Here is a 25,859-nt window from a genome sequence, read left to right on the forward strand (position 1 = left end):
AAATACTCTGCTTCTTAACGCCTAACCCTGTTCCAGCCTTCCAGGCATTGGTTATCCCTACTTTGCACAAACATTCCTCTAGGTTTCCTCCTTATTGTTGAGAAAGACCCAACTGACTCCGCATCCACATTTTCCATCTGCACATAAATTCCTGAACTGGATTTTTTTTTTCTGACTGCTGTGATGACGTGTCTTCCACAGCTAATGAGCAATACGCTTCCTAGAAACAGTATTCAAGGGATTGAACATTTCATTTTAAAAAATTTTATTCCTTGGCTCTAGGTTTGTGGCAGTTGCATTAAGATTTCCCGTTCACTTCTGTCCGGGAAGACAATACACTATGTATTTTTAATCCTTTAATCTCCCCTTTGTCTATTCCTTGATGAATCTACCACCTGGCTGTTTTAATCCGCCCCCTGAATTCCTCAAGTCCAGGATCATAACCAAGGCCGGGCAGCAGGCCAGCCTCTCAGCCTTGGCCAAGAAATGGAAGAAGGAAGAGAAAAGTTGCTGGTGGCACCTTCTGCCAACCCAAACTTCAAGTGTTTTTAAGCCGAGCTTTCCCGCAGAATCCATCTGAGATCTGATTAGCATATATTTTCCCAACGCAGGAGCCGCTCTGCTGCACAAGAAGCGCGGTGCTCTCTTGGTTAGAGGGTTCTGAGAGAGCCCCTCTCTGCCCCCGCCCCAGCGGTGGACACCCGCCCCTGCCAGGCTCAGGTTCCACTTGCCAGATCTTCCGCCAATACCAGACCCTTGCTCGCTCCTTTTAAGGTTCTGCCCACCGCACCTGTGGCCACACTCACAATGTGAGGACTAGGGAGGACATTCCCCCAGATCCCAGGCTCCTCTCTGCTGAGCTCTCCTACCACACGCTGGCAAAATTGATGGGAAGACCCCCGACCAGCCAAGGATCACCACCGGTCCCCAAAGGGTGTGTGCGTGCAAAGGAGACTCAAAACAAGTGCTCACTGTGGCAAACCCCGGTGAGTTGGCCCACATGTGAGCAGGGGGCCCCCTTTGGCCCCTCCAGCCTCAGGCATGTACCTGGGTGGGCCCTGTTCTCGAAGACAGTGCTTCCCATCCCCGACTGCGCGAGAGAATCATCGGCGGCTTGGAGACTATCCAATTAAATTACAGTCTCCAGACTAGGGCCAGAGCATTGATATTCTATAGTTTACTTTTTAATCAAAGCATAAAACATGTATAATGTGGGAAGTGCACTAATCTTTAGTGTATATCTTAAAGATATACACTATTTTCATAGATAGATACACATACACACAGAGCACAGATCAAGATAAACATTTCCAGCATTCTAGAAAATTCCCAACCATATTTTCCTATTGTCCTGTTCCATTTTTTTGCCATCATGAATAAAGCCAATATTGTTCACTGTACATGTCCTTTGGTGGCATTTGCTTTCATTTCTCTCTGTTAAATTCTCACCCCCTCCTTTTTTTTTTTTTTTTTTTTTAACAGACTCCTGTCTAGACCAACTGGTATGGATCACGGGCACTTTTTGAAAGCTCCCCCTGGTGATTCTCATGTGTGGTCAGCGTTCAGACCCACTACCTTAGGACCACATGGATTACAAACCAGAGGCTCCAAGATACTCATGGGACAGAGGCTTCTCTGTGGGAGCAAGCACAGCGTTTGAATCTTCATGTCCCATCTCCTTTGGGTCCCACACTTCTACTTGACTTCCTAAGGAGGGGCAGCAGGGAGGGGGCTGTTCTTTAGCCCATGGTTATTGTATCACACCAGTTTTGTGGGTGAGAACATTTACCCCTGCATCTGGGTTTTCTAAAAAAGAAAGTTGAGCAGAAGGACCATTGATCCTCTTACCAATACTCAGGCCTGACGGTGTTCTGTGCCAGGAGAGAGTTATGTGCAGAAAGAACACTCTGGACTGCCTTGAGAACCCACCTGTGTGCTGTTCTCCGTACCCAGAAACATATTGGTTCTGTAATTTCAGGATTCTTCTTGAGATGAGCTAGAAGCCATCCACAGACGAGAGCGAACTCAATGATCACAATGAAAAACACTTCTGGGCAAGGGTCTGGGCCAGTTTGGGCAAAATGCTCCCGAGAGCACTCTGTGGTATTTCTCTGGGGAGGAGGAGTGTGGGCAAAGAATTATTTTCAGAGTGTTTTAAAACACTTTAACAATTTCAGAGCGATCAACTTTGGAGCGATTGGGGTCACTGCTGGTGTCCCCGCTGAGCACTGAGCACCATGGCCTGCAAACCAGCAGCACCAGCGTCACTGGGCACAGGTTGGAAATGGGGATCATCCGGCCCCACCCAGACCTGATGACCCGGAAACTCTGGGGGTGAGGCCGCACAGTGTGTCCCAGCAAGTCCTCCACGTGATTCGGATGCCATCTCATGGGTCATGACACAGATTGTCCCCTGCGTGCATCCCATTTGCTAGATTTCCCCTTCTAGATTTAAGCAAAAAAAAAAGATCCTGGGTCAGTGTTCCAAGCACGTGCACAGAGACGCTGGAGAACTGCTTGTTTGGGAGAGACTGTGCCACTGTGACAAGTTTGCTTACCAACTTTTGGTCCCCTTACCCTGGGCTACAAAGAGGGGCAGGGAAGAAAAGTTTCCCCGGAAGCCGCCTAGGAAGGGAACAGAGCCCCCTCCGCTTTTTTCTAATCGGCGCCTTGCGGAGTCAAACCAGCCAGCGAAGCTCAGGTGAGGCCACCGTAGTGGGTTACGTAGCGGGTTGCCGTGTGAGGAGTCAGCTGATGGAAAGAGAACACGCTCTTTCCAGGTTTCCGCATACCAGGCTCTGTGCTGGGACAAGGGTCAGGGACATAGGAATGTCACACGCTTTGTTCTTCAGGAGAGTAAGTAAAGCTCCAACACATTGAACAGGCACATCTTGTGGGCTATAGTCATACATCTGAATCATAAACCACAAACGGTGGTGCACACAGAAACGGGGTCAGAGGAAGAGGGGAAGACTAAGTCAGAAATTCACTTTCTAAGCAACACTCAACTCAGCGAACCTGAGAAATTTTGGATCTCCTGATTCTTAACACCACACCCTTCTCCAGTGAATTTATACTATGGTAATGATGACCAGAAACCCGAAGAATTAAAATGCCAACACCAAATCTTACCTAACCGCTCCGGTCTGTACTATTTACTCTCGTTTTAATATATTATTTAGTTTTATTAAAAACAAAATCCAGGGGTGCCTGGGTGGCTCAGGGGTTTAAGCCTCTGCCTTCAGCTCAGATCATGATCTCAGGGTCCTGGAATTGAGACCCACATCGGGCTCTCTACTCAGCAGGGAGCCTGCTTTCTCCTCTCTCTCTGCCTGCATCTCTGCCTACTTGTGATCTCTCTCTCTGTCAAATAAATAAAAACAAACCAAAAAAAAACACACAAAAACAAACAAACACACAAAAAATCCATGGTCATGGATGAAATTCACAGCTGGGCTTGTAGCATTTCTGATCACTCATAGAAATAGGAAGGACTCTGGCTGCAAAGTCAGAAAACACCTTTTTGGTTGAGAACTTATTACATTCTGTCCAGTGTCATTTAAAAAAGAAAAGATTTCTGCTTTCATTCAAAGGGAAAACTTCTTCCTCTGTAGCTCTGTCCGCAGTGGGAAGGTGGGAAGCTTGGCTAGGGCTTGGCTACCTGTAGCTTCTTGTTCTCATCCTGAGTTCCTTGGAGAGGTTTCTATCTTCTCCAGGGCTGGGAGTAGGTGGTGGCTGGGAGGGAGGGAGGTGAGGTAAGACCCTACTTGACTAACACCACCCCGAGATGGGCAGAGAAGGAGCTAGAGCCAACACTTTCCCTTTCTTGGTTTTTGGAGACCCACCTTCTCCTGGCTGGGATTTTCCTTTGACAGGGGAGGGAGGATGCCGCTCCAAATGGCTGCTTGGAACTTGTCCTCTTCTGCGCACAGGGTGAACCTCCAGCTTCTCTCTGCTGTTGTTCAGCCTCTCTCTGGGCAGCCCTATGAGCAGGATCTAAGGAAACTTTGCACCTCTTGAGTGAGCGACCCACCTCGGCTCCACAGCACAGCTGCACCATGCTTCATGCCCACGGATTCTAGGGAGGAGCTCTAATGCACACAGCCAGCTCTCTTTCCTACGTTGTTAGGAAGCTGACCACTTCCCCATTTCCCTGATCTTCAGAGAACACACAACAAGCTGCTTGAGGGCCCCTAAAATCCCTTCCCCTCAGCTAGTGGAGAGGCAGACCCCCCGACCCCTTCTGTGGGGCTCTGAACTCACTCAACTTTCTCTCCAACAACCCTCTGCTAATCCCCAACTCCTGACACGGGCATGGTTGGAAGTTATGGATGGGATTAAACCAGATTTTCAAATGATTCCTCAAACCCTAGGTATGTGCCCCAAAGAACCGAAACCGGGGACTCAAGTAAGTACATGTCTATGTCTGTTCACAGCAGCACTCCTCAAAGGAGCCGAAAGGTGGGAAGAGTTCCAGTGGCCACCAGTGGATGGACGGATAGAGACACAGAATGTGGTCTGTCCACATAGTGGAAATACCACTCAGCCTTAAGACGGCAAGAAGCTCTAACACCTACTATAAACAGGACAAACCTAGAAACCATTACGTTAAGTGAAAGAAGCCAGATCCAAAAGGTCACATACTGTATGATTTTATCAAATGTCCAGAACTGACCAGAGATAGCAATTAGATGTGTGGTTGTGAGGAGCTTGGGGAGGGATACTGAGGAGTGACCGTTCAAGGATGATGGGATTTCTGTTGGGGAGGACGGAAATGTTTCAGAACTAATAGAGATGATGAAATGGTCCAACACTGGGAATGGACTAAACACCCTGACTTGTTCACTTTAAAAATGATTAATTGTACATTATGTGAATTTCACCTCAGGAAATTGTTAATTTCTTTAAAGTCATGTATGCTTCCCCAGCAAACCCTCTGGTTCCGTCTGGCCATCTCTGAGCCCATCCCTCTGTCTCACCCACGCGGCTCTGCTCTGGTGCTCCTCTCTTTTCACACCTGCCTTCTTCCTGGGAGCGCTGCTCTACGGTGTCCCCTCTCTCTTCCCTGCAGGTGACGGATTCCCTGCAGGATAACCTTTGTGCCACCTCACACACAGGTTGGGCAGAGCACTTGAATTCTCTTCAGTCATATTTATGGAACCCAGGGAGTTACAACCAAGAACCCTCATTACGCCCCCTGTCGTGAGCTTTTCCCTTTCCAGGTCACCAGACTGATTGCCAAAGACCAAGCGCCCTGAGCAAGCAGAGGGTTTAGGTGACATTAAGAATAGATGATGAGGATGCATTGAAAAGATAATGTGTGTTAATTACACATTCATTACTTCAAATGTTCTGCGGCTGAAAGGATCACAGGATTTTAATGTTTTATGCTCAGTCAGCCTCGTCCCAGGGAAAAGAGACACACCTCAGAAGGGGTCTGAGATTCTTGGGGACAGTCTTCTTGGTCTTCCCCTTGCTCAGTCTCCCAGGTCCCACCTCACCCCTAGTGCACACACAAAGAGCCTGAGCACTAGGACCCCCAAGTCTACTTGCAGTGGACATCTCTTAGAGTGAGCTGGTCCTTAGGCACAACACAGCTGCATGGTCAGCCTTAAAGGGTCAAAACACCCCGTGCTCCACAGTCATATCTCTGTGAGCATTATTCTTTGTGTTAAAAGACAAGGGAGATTCTGATGAGTCCAGAGGACTTTCTAGTTCTCTGTTCCTCTCATCTGTCCTTGTCACTATTTGTCACCCCAAAGATTGTGCTGTCATAACTCTGGAAAAAGTTGTGCTAGACGAGGACCATGGACTGGGAGAGGCTATACCACCCTAATCACATTTTTAATAGCTTATTCCTTTAGGTTGCCTTTGGGTTGTTCCCTTGCCAGCTTCTGTGGCAGCAATGGAAACTCTAGAAATGGTTTCCTCATCTCTAGAAGCCAGTCTACTGTCTGTCTCAATGCCACCGAGGAGCCAGGGAATGGGCACACCTATGTTTTCAGCAAGTGGCTTGGCTGCATCTCCCCATTTCCTAAAGCTGAACCATGCCCACGACCGCAGGTCCTGGGGGTGATGGAGGAACAGGATGAGAAAGAAGCCAACTTAAGTAAGTCTGCCCTCTGACCTGGACAGCTCCCCTTGGACTGTCATGTGAGAGAGAAACAAACTATGTTCCTTCAGACACTGACTTCATTTTTGGGTCTCTTCGTCAACAGCCTAGCTTCACCCCGCCCAGTCCAGAAGCAGACATCTAGAACCAGAGTGACTAGGGAGAGAGAGAGAGTGTGTGTGTGTGCGTGTGTGTGTGTGTACACGGGGACAGCAGGAGCCAAGGAAAACATGCCGCAGGCAACAGAGAGCTGGCGATCAGGCCTGTGGCCCACCAGATCATATGCAGGACTCCGTAGGCACTCGTGATAATTAAGCCGGCAAACCACGGCGCCTCGTTGGAAAGAACTAGAATTTCAGCACGCGTTGGCTCTTTGTGACCATAGTGTTTTTTAGTGGACGGTCAGTGCAACCGCCCCCCCACCCCACCCCATTGCCCTGACTTGGAGGACACCCCCGCCCCCCCCATTGCCCTGACTTGGAGGACACCCCCAGTTTCCAGCCCCCAATAGTACCATCTCCCTCTCTGCACTGGTGTGCGCTAAGCGCAGGCTCTACCGGTCTGACGGAAAGCAGAGCTGGCCCAGGACCAAGACCGGAGGTTTGTTTGCTGTTGAATCAAGTCGTGGAGAAGGAAAGTTGGGGAGGTAGGAGCACAGGCTCCGCCTGGATTTGAATCCTCCTTCCACCCTAGACTTGTCACGGGCACCAAGTTATTCAGACTCCCCGAGGGGTGGGTTTTCTCCTTTGTAAAATGGAGACGATACTATAGTACGTACCTCAAAGGAGTATTGCCAGGAATGGAGTGTAAGGAACCCACCAGCTCTGGCTCTTGGAGGCGCTCAGTAGAGGCCTGCTGCCCTCTGCTGGCGGCGGTCGGCTTTCCGCCGACATGTGAGTGTAAGGGCCACATTTGGCCTCCGCATAGCATTGCACACGTGGTGGCTTCCATTTTGGTGCTTTTGGTGTAGCTCCGTGTAAGATCTCAAAGGATTCCTGTCTTGTGTTCAGAGTGGGAAAATGTCCTGACTCCCCGGGGGGGAAGCTCGTGGCTGGGGAGGCGGCTTTCCCCCTAGAGACCATCGCCACCTAGTGGCCACACTTGGTGATTGCAGGCAAAAGCGAACCCCCAAAAGTGAGAAACTCCACCCTTCCCAGAGGCGACTGAACCGCCCTCCGGGTCTTGCAGGGAAGTTCCTTCCTCAGTGTCTCCTGGCAGGTTCCTAGCACCCTTTGACCTTCCCCAGATGCGTTCTGGAATATTTGTGGCTTCTCCTAAACATCTTTTCATTTGGATCTCCCTCTCTCTTGCCCAGAATACTACTTCAGTTACAGGGGTCCCACACTAAGGGGAAAAATTTAAAGCATGCTAAGAGAGTGTGGGACCTGCACAGGATGGCCTGATTCAACAGGCAGGTGTGGACACAGTGCCCGACTTGGGAGCAGCTTTGTCCCCGCATTCCCGACGCGAAGAGCTCCCCCAATCCCAGTGAAAACCATCCCGATGACCCCCGTTTTCATTTGTTCTTCTATCCACAGTGCTGGACACATAGTAGGCGCTCAATAAGTTTTTGCTGATGGAAGGCAGGCCTTTCCAGGCAGTAAACTCCGAGCTCGTCTGCCCCAAACATTTCTATTCATTCTGCACAGCAACTCTAGAAGTCAGAAATCCAATTTAGAATAAGCAAATGGTCAAAGGTTCTGCTGAAAAAGTGGTGGGTCCCAAGTCCGAGGTCCCTGTCTGATCCCAGAGGTTTGCCAGACACTGACACGAGCCGTGGAAATACTATTCGTCCAAGGTCATGGTGCACAACACAGGCTCTCTGGTGTCACGTATGTGGTCTTCCCAGCACCCCTCCTCCCCCTCCCCCTGCCACAGCCCCTGGTGACAGGAGTGGGCACTAGACGTAGGCTGGGTGGTTTTGCTCTCTGGGACGTATCATGATCATCCAAAGAGATGGTCACAGTCCTGAGCCCCTGATTGCTACCTGCTGTGACCGGATTAGAACATTCAGGCAAATGACGGCTCTGTTTCAATTAGCAATAATCGCGCCTCGGATAAACCTCATTGGCTACAATACTGCCACTGCGCAAAGCTAAATGACGGCTCTGTTAATGGGGCTTTAGCTCCAGACCTCTAGGTTATCCTGTCTGCTTTCAGATCTCCACCAATTATTCAATATTCAGGGATTTTGCAAAACAGTTGTTAAACCATTGGCATCTTGCAATCAGTTGCTGTAGGAATATTTATACCACAGAAATCAGCAAATGCTTCTAAAGATCATGGCTTCATCTCCCAGAAATAACCCTGTGTCCGTTTGGGCTCCTTCTCAGTGTGCAGCGAGTAGAAGCTAGAACATGCCTCTCTTGTAGTTTTGCATTCCTCAGTTCACCCAAAAGTTTGAACAGCTGGGTCTGCTGTCAGCCAGGGAGGGTTGAAGAGAGGAGAGCTGAGGCAAAGCCCCTTCCTCAGCCCCCAACACTGCCCTCTGCCTCCTGGGACCCATGAGATGGGCGGGTTCAGCCCCTCAAGGCCTTTTATTCATTTCATTTTGAGGTTGCCCTCAAGAACTTTCTGGATAGAGTCAGGCTATGAGGCAAACACATTTCTCCACCAGGCTAGCAATTCTCAATCTTGGTTGCAAGTTAGAAACACCTGGGGAGCTGCTAAGACACGCCCACGTTCACAGCCATGTCTGAGCCCAGTGAAGACAAAATAGCAGAATATCCGAGAATGAGGCCCAAGTGCTGGTATCTTAAAAGCAAACTCCTGGGGACCCTGTGTGGGGGCGGCCAAGATGGGAGCCACGGCCCTGGGCAGCGCTGCTCAAGCTTGCCGCAGGTTAGTCCCCTGGGATGCTTTTTTTTTTTTTTAAGATTTATTTATTTGACAGATAAAGATTACAAGTAGGCAGAGAGGCAGGCAGAGAGAGAGAGAGAGGAGGAAGCAGGCTCCCAGCCAAGCAGAGAGCCTGATGCAGGGCTCGATCCCAGGACCCTGGGATCATGACCTGAGCCGAAGGCAGAGGCTTTAACCCACTGAGCCACCCAGGTGCCCCGTCCTGGGATGCTTTTTAATCACCAGCCCAGGTCAATTGAACCCAGACTTTAAAGCTCTCCAGGTGATTTAGATGGAGTCAGAATTGAGAAGTGCTGCTTTAAACAACTTTTTTTTTTTTTTTTTTTAAAGATTTTATTCATCTATTCGACAGAGAGAGATCACAAGCAGGCAGAGAGGCAGGCAGAGAGAGAGGAGGAAGCAGGCTCCCGGCGGAGCAGAGAGCCCGATGCGGGGCTCGATCCCAGGACCCCGAGACCATGACCCGAGCCGAAGGCAGCGGCCCAACCCACTGAGCCACCCAGGCGCCCCGAGAAGTGCTGCTTTAGACCAAATAAGGATTGCCTTTTATTTTGTGTCTCATCTCTAATTATGCAGCCATGTTAATTAAAAACAAACAAACAAAAAATCTTACGGGGTCCTGATGTTGCTATCCCCCCACACAATAAAAACTTCTTCCAAAGGTCAAACGAATCCCTCGTTCTTACCCTGAAATCAGAGTCTGAATGTATCTAGATATTCCACTCTCCTGACACTTTCTTTTTAATTTGCTCAACCCCTTCAAGGGGGGCTCCTCTGGAGAGTCTGAATGGAATCAACACCCTTGGTTCGCCAAGACCCACAAAGCATTGAGTTAGCATGTTGGGTAAAGGCACAACCCCCCCCCCCACACACACAAATACTCAAAACATCCTGGGACCACATGTGACGGTATCTGCAGCTTATAAATCAGGCATCCGTTCCCCCGTTTTCAAATGTTAAGTGGTACGCCCAGACCCTACTCGTTACTTACTCTGGGTCGGTGAGTCTCGGACTAGGGTTCTTCAACCAGCCGCGGCATCTCCAGGGGACGGGTTAGAAAATTCTTAGGCTGCGTACGCTAGACCTACTGAATCAGAAGCCCTGGGTATGAGGCCCCAGTCTGTGTTTAAGGAGCCCTCCAGGTGACAGAGATATTTGCTGAAGCAGGTGAAGCCGCGCTCCCCAGAGGCACATCTCCCCAGAGGCACATCACTGCTAGGAGCTGAAGACCACTGCGAAGACAGAATGTGGTCTCAGTGGGTGGGCAGAGAATAACCAAACCAACAGGGGAACCCGAGATTTGCGATTTTACTCTTCTGGGGGTGCCCACAAAGGCATCCTAGGTTTTCAGAGCCCACCACCTGTGAACTGAGAACAAAGCAGCCGGATAATTCTCCCATCAAGTTTAATGGACACCGAGAATACTAAATACTAGACCGTGGCAGATTTTTTTTTTTAATCTTTATTATACATTCTTCTTTCTCAGAAAGAAAACATCTGAATGCTTGGGCAACATTTTGAAATCACCATCTCCGGGGATTTCTGGAGGCCCCGGTCTTTGCTTTTGTGTTTTCTTAGACCTTTCAAACCTTTTAAAGTCTCCCTTTGAATTCCCTATTTGTTCTCTGTGTTCCCAGCAGCCTCGTTTTAAACTTTGTGGGGGTTCTGTGCAGGGAGGGACATAACCACCACACTTCCTTGTGACAACAGGCATCCGGTAATGAAAATGAGCAATGCTCAGAGGTAACTTCATAGCCTCATGTGTCCCCCCAGTGATTGTCTCTTTGACAGCCGATAAGTACAGGGGAGATCAAAGTGGCGTCGGGACGGGAGGTCACGGTCAGAGAGCAAAAAGCCTGCACGCCCGCCATCTACCCATTAGTGGTTTTAATGCCTCGCATTGGTTTTGGTAAGAGCCTCCTCAGTGAGACTCCTTTTTCCTTCTACCTGGACTATCCTAGACTTTGCCTCCCATTCTGAGTGCCTGTCCTGTGTACCCTGACACCCCTGGCTTTGCTCAGCACTCTCAGATATTAGTAGTGACAGAGGCAAAGAGGACCAGGACACTGAATCCAGAGCTGATCACAACTTCGCTGTCTCAGAAGGTTAGAAGAAGTCATATACACCGGAAGAGATGGAGGAAGAGACTCCAAGGAGAGGGGTGAGGTGGTGCGGGGACGCAGGGGAGAGGGGAAGGAGCAAGAGACACAAGGTCTGGGGCGTGAGTCATTGTGAGGGGCTGGATAGTGAACAGAGCAGCTGGGGAGCAGTGGGGGAAGGGAGGACAGGAGGAAATTAGGAGAGGAAGCTTTCTGATGAACCTGCGATCGTCGTACGCTCTTCAAAGTCTGAAATTCTATGCTCTTTGGAGGGGAGCCCAATACAGGTGCTGGAAATGTAATAAGAAAAACTAGAGCCCGAGAGCCAGCTGTGAAGCTTGAGTTTTACCATTTGTCCTGCTGTTTGCCCAGCCATCCCTTTGACTTTGTGCGTCTACCTACCTGATCCGGAGGCCCTGTACCTTCCTGGGGTCCCAACAGAGGTTTCGAGGCTCTAGCTGGGGCAGCCGGAGACAGCATCACAAAAAGGGGACTGGGACAGCCTGTTACAGGGATGCCCCACCAGCTAGTGTTGCTTTTTCAGTTCCAAATGTGCAAGACGCGGGTGCTGCTGCACAGAAGTCAAGGCCAAGGGGACGCAGGCGTGTCACCGTGTGGCAGATCTGGCCTCCAACCTCCCCCCACCCCCAGTCAAACAAGCAGTCGTGGGTTATAAAAACACAGCACACACTGGGTTTTAATGAGAAAATAATTGTATACTTGCACTGAATGCCTCACAATCACTATAAAACCGAAGCAGGATAATAACATTTAAGTGGTTAACATACACAGGAGAGCCAGATACAGAGTATAATTTTCAAACACAGTATTGCTGCTTTCCCCACTCTCCTCCTCGGGGGGGGGAAAAAAGTCATTTGGGTCTAGGGCAACACAAAATCAATATTGGCAGCTCACTCACTGAATGCTTAAAATTCAGGAAATTGGTTCTGTCACTAAAACTGGATATAGTCACCATCTCTAAACACTTAGGCTATTTTTTTTTTCAATACATAGTTTAATTACATCCATTCTTTAGTTGGAAAAATGTTTGTCTTCAGAGACAAGAGTCGACACTGTTTTAGTGTTTCTTGTTACGCTGTATATGTGTGTGTGTGTATTGTGTGTATATGCAGACACTGATCTATATACTGCTTATATGTCATCGTCGAGGATAGGCAGCATGCAGAGGTGTGAAGAGGCAAGGAAACTGCATTGTGTCAACCAAGTGGAACACAGCCCTGCCTCCTACCACTGACAGACCCTGTTTCCATAATTTCTGGATGAGAAAGCCAAGGCGTGTCAGTAGTTCATCAGCCCCCGAGGAAAGTGAACATCTATAAACACTGTGGCAAGGAACACTTTCAGGAAAGCTTTTAACATCTACAGAATCTAAACATTTGTTATAGTTGAGATTAGCAAGCTTGCGTGCTATTTGGGGGCAGGGACGAGCATCAGAGGCTGATTTTCGGGACAAGCCTCTTCCTCTTGATGGATTACGTAGGAATGACTCTTCTCCAGGGGTCTGCTGCATCTTCAGAAGGTTAAAGGGATTCACTTGGGATCCCAGAGCCTAGCATGGTGCGATGTACAAAGCCCCATATTTTCTGAAGGAGTAAAAAACTCAAGAGCTCAGAGAAAATCTCGCTCTTCCAAGGGAACTGTAATTTACATTTTCATAGGAGTGAGTGGAGCAAGGAAATAGCCATCAGTCATCAGAAGGCAGCAGAGGGAAGAAGCAAAGGCTGGAGATGTAGGGGCCACAGGTAAGCAGCTTTGTGACTATGGGAGGGTCACTGCATTTGTTGCCTTATTGACACACGGAGCACGCACCAAGGGACTCGGCTCTAGAACTCTGCACAACGTGATTCACGCTTCTGGTTCAATCAGCTGGGGCCTCTAGAGCGGTTGCCTTAATTGTGTGACCTCCTAAGCTTTCAATCTGCAGCAAATTCTCCTTTTTCAAATGTAGGTTTAAAGTGGGTGGGGTACACGGCTGCCATCAAAACTGAACAAAAACCTGCAGGTCGGTCCTGAGGGCTGTTTCCTCTTGTGAAAGATAGTGTTTGTCTCTATCACGTCTGTGTCACGACCAGAGGCAGAGTCAGTCCAGATAACATGAAGCATGTTCCATTTTTGGTGCCCTGCCTAGAACCACTTCACTCACCAGCCATCCTAGCTACCACTGTGCCCCCAGGGCCCCACGAAGCTCTTGTCCCCGCTGTTTTCAGTCCTGTGCCTGCCGTGGGAAGGCTGGAAATCCTCAGGCAAAGCAGCCTTCCTGGGTTGGGTTCTCTCCCATTTCACCCGTCAGGACTCCCCACCTAACACAGACCTCATTTTCCTGGGCACGTCTGTCTCCACGCCAGGCTCCCCAACTTGAAAAAGAATTCCTTGCTGTAGGGATCTTTGTTGTGTTCCCGGTGGGTAGCACGTTTGGCTGAGTACCCCTTCAGAATATTCAGGACAATAAACCATATAAAGGTGGTGCCCACCACCCATCTCTAGAGTTTGGCTTCAAATGGCAGGTTCCCTTGGCAGTTTGAAAGGATCCTTGTGAGGTATCAGACAGGTGCATTTTTACTTAATGCCCACTGCTGGTCTGCGAATAAACCTTCCCCCCTAAAGTCAACACTAGTCTATTAAGAGAAGCAAAGATAACGTGCCTAACATCTACATACACACTGGTGTGGCATCTCTACCTATCAGAGTAATATAGCAGAGCTTATGATGTAACAATATAAAAACAAAAAAGAATTTTAGTGAGGTCTGGCTTAATTATTGCTTTTTTAAAAAACCACAGTTTTGAAAGAAATAGGAAGAAAAAAAAAAAAGGCTGGTCCGTTTTTTTTCTCATGGCCAGAATTAAAACTGTTTCTCATCCAGAAATTCAGGGCACCCAATTATGGAATACCCTTTTCATATTGCTTTAAATGACAGAGAGCAAAGCTGGCGTCCTCCACAGTGTACTAAGCTATGAATACAAAGCATGAGAATAAATACGGTACTTTTCTCAATGTCAAATTACAAAACCGCTCCAAACTTTTCAATTGCAACTCATGCAAATACCAGGTTAGGTCAATTTAATATTACAAATACTGTATCAGGTCGGTGCCTCTATATCCCTTTTCATAAAAAAGAAATTCTCATTCACTCCCGACACTGGCAAACAGCTTTGGAGGAAATAACTGTACACCCTTGTCCCATGATCATTCTGGAATTTTCATCCTTGTACACACACTATACCCAAACACACAAAAGCACACACACACTCACACACACACATACACATACGTGTACACACACAACCATCTTTAGGAACTGTAGCCGATTCCAAGCCTGCACTTAAATTTCTACTCTATATTTTTCTCTTTATCATCCTGAAAAACACTGGTTGCTCAGCAAAAATAGTATCTTTTGCTTCCTTATTTCCCATTTCCTCCCTCCCTGTTTCTCTGTCTACCTTCATGACCTTTTCTTTCATGTTTCCTTTCTGACTGATCCAAAATAATCTATCCTTCTTCCTCCCAAGGTCCACTTTATAATATAAAATATAGTTATAAACACCTTTTTATTTCCTGTCCTCTGCCTCAGGCAGAGTTTGCCCTTTTACAATTATTGCCACTCCAAAAATATCCCTACCGTCTTGAGCCAAGCTGTTGAATGTGCACAGGTTTCATACATGGATACACTCCCCCCATCCCATCATAAAAATAGTTGTTGCCCACTAAATAGAGCTTTCGTATGAAGAGAAACATAATTGTGAAAATGTGTTCTCATGAACAGCAAATTAGTCAATACTCAAACCAGACGAGATCCTAAAGCTAAAACAATCCATTTGGTTTGGCTTTCTCCCTCCTTCTCAACCCTTTCATGTAGAATAGATTGTGTTTGCAACATGAAGAAACACTGTCTCCAAAATGTGGATTTTAGGTATTGCCATCATTGATTGCTCCCAATTAAAAACAACTAAATGGAAGAGAAATGGAATCATAATTGTCTCTTCCGGGCAGATAGAGAGAAAATTGCATTGCGTTTTATGGCTGCTGGAGTAAACGGAGTTATCCCAACACCTGGGATGCCGTGAGTGAAGGTGGGAAGCCAGTGTAGGAAGTACCCCACGCCCCGTGGCTTGCACCAGCGTGGGCTCTACTGCTCTACGTGGCCCTGTTACCAATGTTTATCCTCATCACCCAGAGAGGCTGGTCTTAGGTCTACCTGTGGCAGCCATGTTGACTTGTTACTGCTTTGTCCTTTTGAATCGAAGGACGGGTCCAAATCCAGGTGATTCTTTGAGTCTAAAAAAAAAAAAAAAAAAATCCTTTCTCTTTTGACTCCTGGGTGTTTCTAGAGTTTGATGGGTGGGCTTCTTTTCGCTTGATTTTTTATCATTGGTCATTGCAGCTTCTGGTCTACATAAGGATTGTGGAGTTTGTTCGCACTTTAATAAATATTCCATTAAAATGCTTTGATGTGTGGATTTCTTGGTTTCTTGGGAACCCAAGCACCAAAGAAGCTTCCTGGGTGGAAGGAAGTTTGTTATTCATTGTCCTCTTCCTCCTGGTTGGCATAAATCCCTGCCTCCCAGCGCAAGGCCAGGGCGCTCTTTCTTCGATTAACCCGTGTGGCCTCAAGGACCTGAAGAGAGAAGGAAAAAAAAAAAATGAATTAGAGATCATGGATGTTCACTCTGTACACAAACAAGCTTCTCCGTTTCTTTTGTCCTTTCCCTCTCAACAGCATCCAAGAAAGGGAAAGTAATAGTGTGTGGTATGGCCAGGAGGTAGAAGAGACACGGGAAATGAAGTAGGATGGGACGCGCTGGATATGCATTCATTTCATTGCCAAATTTCATTTGCTATTTGACCCACAGTTTTCAATATAAAAAGATTTCATTTCCCTGCAATGTTTTGCATGTCCATCTTTTTCTTCCAAATTTTTATTTAAATTCTAGTGGGTGAACGTAGAGTGTCATATTGGTTTCAAGAGCAGAATTTAGTGATTCAATACTTACAGATGACACCCAGAGCTCATCACAAGTCTGGACATGTTTTTGAACTAGACTTGACTCTGCGTTGTGTTTCGATAACACAGTGGTTCTCTACATGTTATCCGATCAGTGCTGTCTGATGGAAATGTTCTGGATCTGTGTCATCAACATGGTAACCACTGAGCTACATGACTGTGGCGCACTTGGAATAAGACCGGTGTGGCTGCGAAACTAAAAATTTAATTTTCATTAATTTTCATATCCTCACAGGTAGACCTTGTGACTACCATGTTGGACAGCACAGGTTATCAGTTGTCTCAGTCTCTTCGTAAACAAGCAAACCAGAAAACAATCCCAAACAGCTGGACCAGTGTGGATTCCATCCGTCAAGCTTTGTGGACATACATAAGCTGTGATCATATTTATATCATGAAAGTCTATTTTGGTATAACTCAACTTCCAACGGAAACTAAGTGGAAGGAAAAAGAGCTTCCCAGGCCAATCAAAGCAACCTGAGCATAATGATGCAACATCAGGGCCCAGGTGCTAATCAATGAAATCAAAGGTCACAAAATCAAGGACAGGTAGGCTCACCACCATCAGGGCAAGGCCTCCCTCCCTCCAGTTCACCAGAGTACTCTGTGGACTCCAGAGGGAAAACTTCATTCAGGCTGTTCCGGCTTTGGTTTGATGGAGATGAGATCCAGATGGATGACATTCAGGTGGCCAACGTATGAGAAATGACTCTATTTCATGACTCGGCACCACAAGCAAGCCCATGCGTGCCAACCACTTAAATTACAGTGGCATTAGCTTAGGACATGCAGGTTCTGACATTAAAGTCTAGCAGAGCCAGCACTGTTTGATGATCCGAACTGCAGTGAAGGCTTTGCTTATTCTAAGAACAATCATTTTGGCATGGGGCAGAAAGGCGGGCAACTCCAGAGAAGCAGGGAGATGCAGGCTGCAGGCAGTCTTGGGCACGAGCAAGTTCTAGGGAGATTGATGACTCGGGGGTCCATCTCAACCTGCTTCTTTGGACCTCTGACAAATGGATGGTCTTCCCAGACCTTCCATGTGCTTTCCCCTGGGAAGCCTTCCCCAGGCTCCCCAGTGGGGACAGCTGGACCTACCATGTAGGAGGCACTCAGCCATGTCTCCTAAATGAATGTTCATCGTTAAGCAATAAGCCATGTCGCAGGGTCTTGTGTGTAAGCATACTATGGTCACTTATTCAATATCTAAGAATAAGAGACTGGTAGGGGCAAAGAAGTGTAGTTTAGTAGAGGATTCGTCTAGAAGGTCAGCGCGTGGTAACACAGTACTGAGAGAGGGTACTGGACTGGATCCAGAAGTCCCCACTTCCTTTCCAGTTCCGTCTGGAACACAGTATTGTTCATGGCATCTCATGTCTCAAGTTTCTTCATCTGCAAGTTGGAGAAAGCACCTGCCCTGGGTCGCAGGCATTCTCCGGATACAGTGCTGACTCTGAAGTCCAAGCATGTCTACATTTAAATCCTAGTGACTCTGTGACCTTAGAAAAGTCACTTATCCCTGGGCCTCAGTTCTCTTAGGTGTGAAATGGGAATCCTAAATGCTACAGTACAGAGCTGGCCGAAGGAATAAATGATACAATGTATATATAGCCTAGTTCCTAGCACTCTGCAACTTTGCAAACTGTAACGATTTCCATCATTATTGGAAGGGGTTGTAAACGATGAAGTGTTCAGATGTAAGGCATTTTTATAAGGAGCACTTCACCATTCACTGTCTCCGGGTAATCCAAGGCTTCTGGTGAGGACTGGCTCAGGGGTGAAGCATCCCACAATGGCCTTTTGAAGATTTAAAGGCCAAGCTCCTGGAGAGGGTATCTAAATGAGCATTTATTCCATAATTAATTCAGAAGACAGTAATGTCATATGTGTGTATGTTTGTGTTATCTATAAATCCCAAGCAAAATCTAGAGCTATGATACTTTAGTTCCTATATATTAGCTTTATTACCTAAAGCCCATTCCTTCCGTTTTTGGGCAAAAAAAGCACTTTCCCCCCGAGAATAGTAACACACCACTCGTACTGTGAACCACTTACTGTTTCGATCCCCATGACCATTCTATGGGATACACATTAGCATTACTTGGTTTTCCCATAGGACGAAACTGAAGCATGGGGAGGTTACGCTGACCAACGTTACTCAGCTGGGGGAAGAGCTGAGGTTGGCACCCAGAATTCTGGGTGTGGAGCTGATGCCCTAGGCCGCCGTGCCACACTGCGGCTCAGTGCCCGTAAGGAGTCTGTCGGAAGAAGCAACAGAAAGAACAATAATACTCCACAGGGATGGAGAGGGAAAACGTTAAAAAATTTGAAAATAATAATAAAGAGTCTGATTAAAGGTTTTATCATTTTCACAAATTCAGATTCAGGTTTGGTGAGAGGGAGAAAAATCAATTCTCTTTGAACAAACCCCCCCCCCCAATATTCATTTTCTGTCTCTTGTGCTTGGGGAATTCAAGCAAATCTCTCGTTTCTCATAGAAATCAACAGACGATTGTATTGGGGGATGGGTAACAAAAGTCAGAGGGGCTAAGGAATGTCAGTGACTCCATTCACGTTAATATTCTGTCTTCTTAAGTCCTCTTCGGCTGAAGATAGACTGGGCCCAGTGTTATCTTCCTTGGACATACTTGACCAGGTTTTCATTATTCCTAATTACGTTAACTCAAAGGGGATGGGGCCTAGGGCCTCTTTCTTCCACTGCCATTGCCGAGAGGAGTACCACAATTAGTCGCCGAGGTGGACTGTATACATGGGATGGTATGACTTTTATATTTCATTACTCATTTTATATCTTAGGAAAGAATACTCTTATCTTTCAAAAGAAGATTACTGATAATCATCAGCTCCCATCTCTGGTTGTAATTATTTTGCAAGATAGGGAGATTTTAAAAATATATTGTGCTATAAGTAAGCACAACCATCCTGAAGAACTACGTGCAGTATGTAATGAGTGGGAGGATGGGAAAAAAAGCCTTCTGACCAGTCCTTCCCTCCTAGGAGAAATTCTTCCAGCGCTTACGCAAAGAGGTAACACATAACATTCACTGAAACATTGTTTGTAATTGCAAAAAAAATAAGGAAACAGAGAGAGAGGAACAACCAACATCATCAACAGAAGGATGAATAAACAGTGATATATTCATTCGGTGGGGAACGATACAGCAGTTACAATGAATGAGCCAGAGCCCTCAGTAACCCTGTGTTTGCATCTAAAAACAATGTAGACAGAATAAAGGAGCAGAGGATGTAACAATGTGATATGTTTCTGGAAAGTTTTAAGGCATGCAAGAACCAAGATGTCACCCATGTAGACAAACATATGAAATATAACTATAAAAACATGCACAGAAATGATTAATAGTAAACTGAAGAAACATCACCTCTCAGGAGAGAGAGAAGTGGGGGCTGGGGAGAAGTAACAAGGGAGCTCGAATGGTATTTGCAAAATTAATATTATTGGTATTAATTATTAATACCTGTCATTAATATTAATAATTTAAAATATTAAGCAAACATTATGAAATGATAAGCATGGTCAAGCCTGGATGGATGGGCTTTATTGTTTTATTATCTCTTATCATTGGAACATTTGAATGCCAACTCCATGATGCTGGGGACTTGGTTTTGTTGAAGGCTCTATTTCTGGAACCTCAAAGAGGGCCTGGGGTGTCCTAGGTCCTCAATAAATTGTTAACTGAGAGAATGAATGAATGATTCTCCCTACAGATCTGTATACTTGAAATAAGTCTTTTATAAATAATAAAAGTCTAAAGAAAAAAATACAAAAACGTGTTTTTGTAGCAAAAAAAAGAAAATATTTAAAAATTAGAGGAAAATGAGAAATACTGTGACTTTTCATAGCACAGATATTTGTGAATTCTGTGTAAAAGGAAACTGTAGAAGAAAGGAGGAGACTTGGAAATTCAATGCTTAAGGAGCTTCCAGAAAAACCCAACCAACCAAACAAAGGACTGGATCAACAGCTCAGTCCTGGTGAGCTGCGCTGTCTTCTAACCACGCCAGAGGATCTCTGCTATCAGTGCCTGAAGAAACTAACATCTGTGCTCTTGCATGCAGACCCCTTCCGGATCCATGAGCAGGGCAAAGTCTTCTCCGGTCCCACCACACAGCACAGCAAAGCACAGCAGCAAGGAGCCCTTTTGCATCTACCCCAACATTTCCAGGCAGTCCCCAGAGTCCCCAGGTTCGAAAAGGCTGGAAGAAAGAAACACGGAGACGAGCTGCTTCCTTGCCCGTCTCCTTGAACACATCAGGAAATGGCAAACCACGAGAGCATGCACCTAGGTCAGGCATGCAGGAACACCAAGACAAACAAGTGGAAAAGTACCTCGGAAGTCACCTTGCAAGACAGTAACTTAGAGGTGTACTGGCAGAGAGGGAAAAGAGCAGGGTTAGTACACAGCAGAGACACACTCGCACGACACCCCCCAGCTGGAAACGGGCGCCACGCTGGGGGTGCGCGGGCAGGGACGGGACACTGGGAGGCCATCACACACACACACGCCACACCCGCTTCATCTGATATTAGTTTATTTAAAACTCTATCTTGGGGAGCACATAGATACCCTGCTATTCATTAATAAAAATATCAGATAAGCCATACTTTGTTAATTCAAGATTTGCTGCTTCCGTTTTTCTGTGTTTTGAATTAACAAGAGTTCTCCCCACCCCTGTGAGCAGATGGCTGCCCACCAAAGAGATCTTCGATGGCTATATTGGATTTGCTAGAATATAGCCAACCAGCCTCTTCTCCTCCTGTAGTTCTTTTGAGCCCCACAGCAGTCTTGTAGCCCACTGTCCCCCGAAGAGAAGACCCAAAGCACAGGAAGGACTGGATTTGGATGCAAGGTTCATGGGGGCAGATTCTGTGAGCCGAGCTGTGGATGGCTCGCCTAGGGAGGGCACACAGCCATCCCTGTCACTATTCTGGGGGCCTGGATGAGTTTCTGACAGTGGGGTGATCATGCAGGAACTAAAAAGACCCTTTGGTTCCCATGGGAAACTCAAAGTCTCTGCAAGAAAATCTCCGAACAAAATGGGCCAGCTAAGGGAAAGGACACGAAAGAATGGACTTTGGGCAGCCCCCTCCGGAATTATGGTAACGGTAATGACCTTGTGTTTACACAGCTTAGGACACTGGAGGCATTTCTCAGTCTTGGCCAGTGGCATCCACATGGACTGGTTAGGTGGGGTCCTATGTCTGCGGTCATTACCGGCTTCTAATGCGTAGCGCTAAAAATTACAGTTCTGTATTGGTCAGGCTGATGACCCGAGTCTGATGAATTCTTTTTGTCCGCCCACGAGGCATGAGCAGCTAGGAGAAATCTGGGCAGCATGAAACATCCTTGATTATGCTAAGCTTCCCACGGATCCTGTGGTGTGGGGCACAGGACAGGCCTCCCTCGTCCACTCCCTGAGAGTAAGTATGGCCACAGGGTGTCTTGGTTTGAGGGGGAATGTGTGTGAGGAATTCTTAGAAAAGCATGCTAGCCCCCAGCTTTGACTTAACCCAGAAGAACAGGTGAGGCCTTCTCTTATTCCAAAACAGGCAGGGACCAATGAAAGATGCCTCAGTAACTGTTTTGGGGGCGAGGGAGAGTAGAAACCCCTTCAAAAGTATTCTATGCTAGAATGCTATGCTAGTATTCTATGCTAGAAGCAGGGTGGGGCCGAATGCCTACAGGAGACTGTAATTTGGGTGCAGGCCAGCATCTCTGCAGTGAGAAAGGGAAGGCAAATCCACTAACTTGCTCAAGAGCATCACTGACTCAAGAACCCATTCCCTTCTGAGGCTCAGGGAACAAGTGGCTAGAAAAACACTTTTGCCTAACTATCGGTCCTTTGCAAGGCACCAGGGAACCTTCTAGGAAACTATGATTCATCAGCCCATCATGTGTTACAGGATGGACCAGAGATGGCCATCAGGCCCAGATAAGGGGACACTTTCACTAAGAAAACACTTCCAGATAAGAGCAACCCATAATCAGAACAGGACCGTTGCATCTGGGTGTGCACGGTGCACGCCAGGCGCAGAAGAACCAGGCTGAGCAGGTGGACGGGTTGCAGCTCGGTCCGCTCACTGCCCTCCCAGTGTGGCGGGGGTGCATCCTGGAACATGAAAAAGGTGCTTTTTTCTAATTCGTACGAAGGCCCTGTGGAGGCTGGTAAACAGCCAGGGTAAGGGGCTTAAGGGTGGAGAAAGCAACATCCCTACCCCCAAATTAGCGGAGGGTCCCTCAGTCAGTGGGGCCTGGCCAAAGCCTTGAGCAGGGAGGCACTCCTTGGTGACCATATGACACAGAGCAAGGAAACCAGCAGGTAGCACCCGCCCAAGGTCAGAGCTGGTAACAAGGGCGGCCGTGTGGGGATCACTTCTCAAGAAAAGGGACCTTTTTCCAGTTCCTTGTTATTGACTTTTTCACCAACTGTGAAAGGAACAGATATCCACAGATGACGTAAGATCCCTGATGCAGTGCCTTGTGGGTAGACATCCCAAAAGAGAGCTGGGATTGAACTTCCCATCTTCTGTTGTTTTCTGAGCCATCATCTTGTTTCCAGCAGAAGAGAGGGCCAGCTCAGGGACATGAAAAAGGTCACCAAATACTGCAGCTTCCCCCACACCATCCCCTGGCAGGGGATCCAGGAGCCAGCAGCCTCCTTCTGGTCTGGCATATGATTTTTTTTAAAGTGGAAGATTTAAGCTGGAAATGAGCCAGGGACAGGACTCCGGAGACCACCGCCACTCCGGGGTGGGGAAAAAACTAATCTGTCTGCAATGGCAAGGAAGTTTTTCTCAGGGGTTGGCAAAAACCACTCATGAAAACTCTAGGCATAGCTCCCCTTGGTTCCTCTGTCTTCTCTTTCTTCTGTCCTTCATGCTCTGTAGGACCATGGGTCTACCATATCACTACACGTACAGGCCAACTGCACCATTTTGTTTTTTGGTCTTCCTTCTCCTCAGCAAGCGAGTAAGAATTCTTTTCATTCCAGTGAGAAAGAACTCGCTGCTTCCCCTGAGCAAACACAAAGTCTGGTCCTGAGCATGTGTAAGGGACTCATAGTGCTGTCAAGTGACCTACTGGAAAGAACACTGGCAGGTGGATGTGTCGGGTGACATTGGCCTCAGGTGAGCCAGGATCTACCTGGCTTCTAGAGGGGGTAGGAGTTAAGGAGCCAGGTTTCACCCTCAGAATAGTGTATGGGAACCACACTGGGAAAACAGAACTACCAGCTTTTGGGGCAAGGAAGCCAGGTACACAGTCAGATATCAAGCAATCCACTGGCTCCCTATGATTATCCTTCTGGTAGAGAGATGATTAAAGAAGGGGCCAGAAACAGCTAGGAAGACAAATGAAGTTTGTTCATTCCTACAGGGCAACTTTGACACGTTCCCCAGAGACTGATGGAGAGACAGGAGAAAGGATCCCTGGGATTAAAAGGTCTAAGGGGTAAACGAACAGGTGGCACGAAAATCAAGTTTGGTCACTGATGGTCACTTACGTGCTTTAGAAGCCATCTGAGCAGGCTTTTGAAGTTCAGGATATAGAGGATATAGTGAACTGGATAGATTTTGCTCTGCTCCTAAGTTTCCCACAACAACAAACTTAGTTCTCTTATAATCTCAAGAACAGTGCAAAACACCTGGCTCTGAATCCAAGATCTAGGGATATTAATAGCCTGATTAGTTAATAGGTTTCTTCCTATTATGCATGCATGCAAAGAAACATGCAAAATGTTTCTTTACTTGAGAAAAACTGAGATGGGAGCCTAACACTTGGTTGAGTTAAGTGAGGGGTAAGGCGTGTATTGAAACGTTGATTCCAGGTAGCGTCCTGAAGGCGAAGGGGAAAGCCAGTCTGATAGCCTCCCGAGTTTGCACGAAGGCAGCTTCCAGCTCTGTCTGCCGAGTGAGCGGCCGCGGGCTCTTCACTTCTGTGGGTAGTGTGTGCCTCTAATAGGCGCACAAAAAGCACATACCAGAGATACGCGGCCGGTGCTTAGAAAACACACAGAGTGCTTCCATTCGTTCCTCCCCTTCCATGCCAGGATGCAGGGGCCCCTCAGCTAACTGCCACCACGGTTGCTGATATATTATGAGGACTCCCTGGGAGGAAGGAAGCGAGCACCTCAAAAGCACAGGCCCCAGAAAATACCTACAGGGAGACTCCGTGTTCTCAGTGGGGCTGTAGAGAAGTGCTGGCCAAAGTGACTTCACGGGCAGAAGTCCCATGGGCTGGAGGAAGGAGCCCTAGCAGGAATGTCTGCAGCAGCTACTGAGGGCCAGACCCCATCCACCGTGTGGTAGGAGGAATGGCCCCCAAAGGCGCCGGCTGAACAGAGCAGCCGAGGCTGCGTTCCAGGCAGCTTAGGTGTAAACCCAAGCGAGAGCGTGGGGAACACAAGCGAGTCATCGGGCAGCTATGGAGGTGTCCACTTTCTTTATCCCTAAATATTTTAAAAGCATCATTCAGGATCTAGCTTCGAGTGCAGAAACCCTTGAATTTAGCCAACCAGGATATGCAAAGGCAGTAAGTAGGTGTGCGATTCTTACTGTGAGCCTGTAGGATTCAAGTTGAAGGTGACCCAATAATTTAGCATCCAAACTGGAGCGAGGAGGAGGAGCGGGGCTGGGTGTGGGGGGAAGCTGTTAAAAATTATACCAGGACCACAGGCATAAACCAGCACCATCCAGGTAAACTGGGCAGTGTCTTCAACAGACCCAAGCTATTTGTGACCCAGGTGAAACTGGGCGGGTACAGGGGATGACCACTTCGACAAATGGTACGAGACTGAGGCCAACCAGACTCCCAGGAGGTCGGCATGGGTCCCCGAGGCTGGTCCCTGGGCTCCTGGTTGGGGAGAGTGTGTGAAACAATCCTTATGTCTCTGACTGGAGAAAGAAATGCCAGAGCAGATGATTTCCGTCATGGCTCATGTGACTGTCACGGGCAAAAAAATCTTGAGAACCGAGGGTAGCAGGGTAGCCCTGTGGTTTCAAACTGTCATTTTCAAAGGCAAACTGTACACACACGCTTGGGAACAGCCCAAAACACATTCAGCCTTTGGCACACTGCAACACATTTATGGGGATTGCTGCGAGGAGAGAGTAGAGGGACGGCCTCGCCACAGTTCTCTAGAGAAAGAAAACGTCTATGGGGTGGGCCAGCCATGGTAGCAATCAGCTCCCCAGTACCCGGAGATGATTTTGGGGTGCTTGTGTCCCTCCTCCTCTGTTGTCCTTATGTGGTTCTTTTCTACACACCAGACATCCCCTGCTCTGGCCTCGCCGGTGGGTTCCAGCTACACTCAGCAGCAAAAGGACCCACTCCCTGCATGATCCACGTTTTTTGAGAAACAAGGCAAAACACCCAAACCCAACTCTAGGCACATTAAACGGACACATCTGAGAACTGGCTTCAGAGCCAGGACGCTAGCCAGACCACAGCACACGCACCCGTGCCTGAACTGGGATAACCACACGCCACGCGGACGTTCACCCTCAGAGAAGTGAAAGAGGAAAGGAGGAAACACTTACACTACTATCATCCATTCTCTCACGCCTTTTAGATTTGTGTGTCTCATAGTCTTCCATGAGGGTCTGCATCAGATTCTTGGGCCGCTGGGTTCCGGCAGCCTCTTCAGGAGCTAAGTCAGGCTGCGCGCTGGGGCCTTCAGGTGAGGGGGATGGAGGAGGTTTGACTTTCTCTATTTTCCCTGAAACAACA

The 25,859-nt window shown here is 47.6% G+C and overlaps 1 protein-coding gene and 1 pseudogene across 2 annotated transcripts in view; both read right to left on the reverse strand.

The window, feature by feature from the left end:
* Positions 1 to 8,049: 8,049 nt before the first annotated feature.
* LOC123953627 lies at positions 8,050 to 8,209 on the reverse strand (annotated as a pseudogene).
* A 3,527-nt stretch (positions 8,210 to 11,736) lies between these two features.
* Positions 11,737 to 25,859, reverse strand: part of PALM2AKAP2 (PALM2 and AKAP2 fusion) — a 488,976-nt gene continuing 474,853 nt past the window's right edge. For both annotated transcript variants that reach the window (XM_046022260.1, XM_046022261.1), the window contains 3 exons: positions 25,670 to 25,848; positions 20,462 to 20,500; positions 11,737 to 15,705 (listed from right to left, as the gene is read on the reverse strand). In XM_046022260.1, coding sequence (XP_045878216.1) covers positions 15,607 to 15,705; positions 20,462 to 20,500; positions 25,670 to 25,848 — 317 coding nt within the window. In that variant the 3' untranslated portion in view covers positions 11,737 to 15,606. The remainder of the gene's footprint in view (positions 15,706 to 20,461; positions 20,501 to 25,669; positions 25,849 to 25,859) is intronic.

The sequence above is a fragment of the Meles meles genome, chromosome 11 (genome assembly GCF_922984935.1).
Source record: "Meles meles chromosome 11, mMelMel3.1 paternal haplotype, whole genome shotgun sequence".
NCBI classification, from domain to species: Eukaryota; Metazoa; Chordata; class Mammalia; order Carnivora; family Mustelidae; genus Meles; species Meles meles.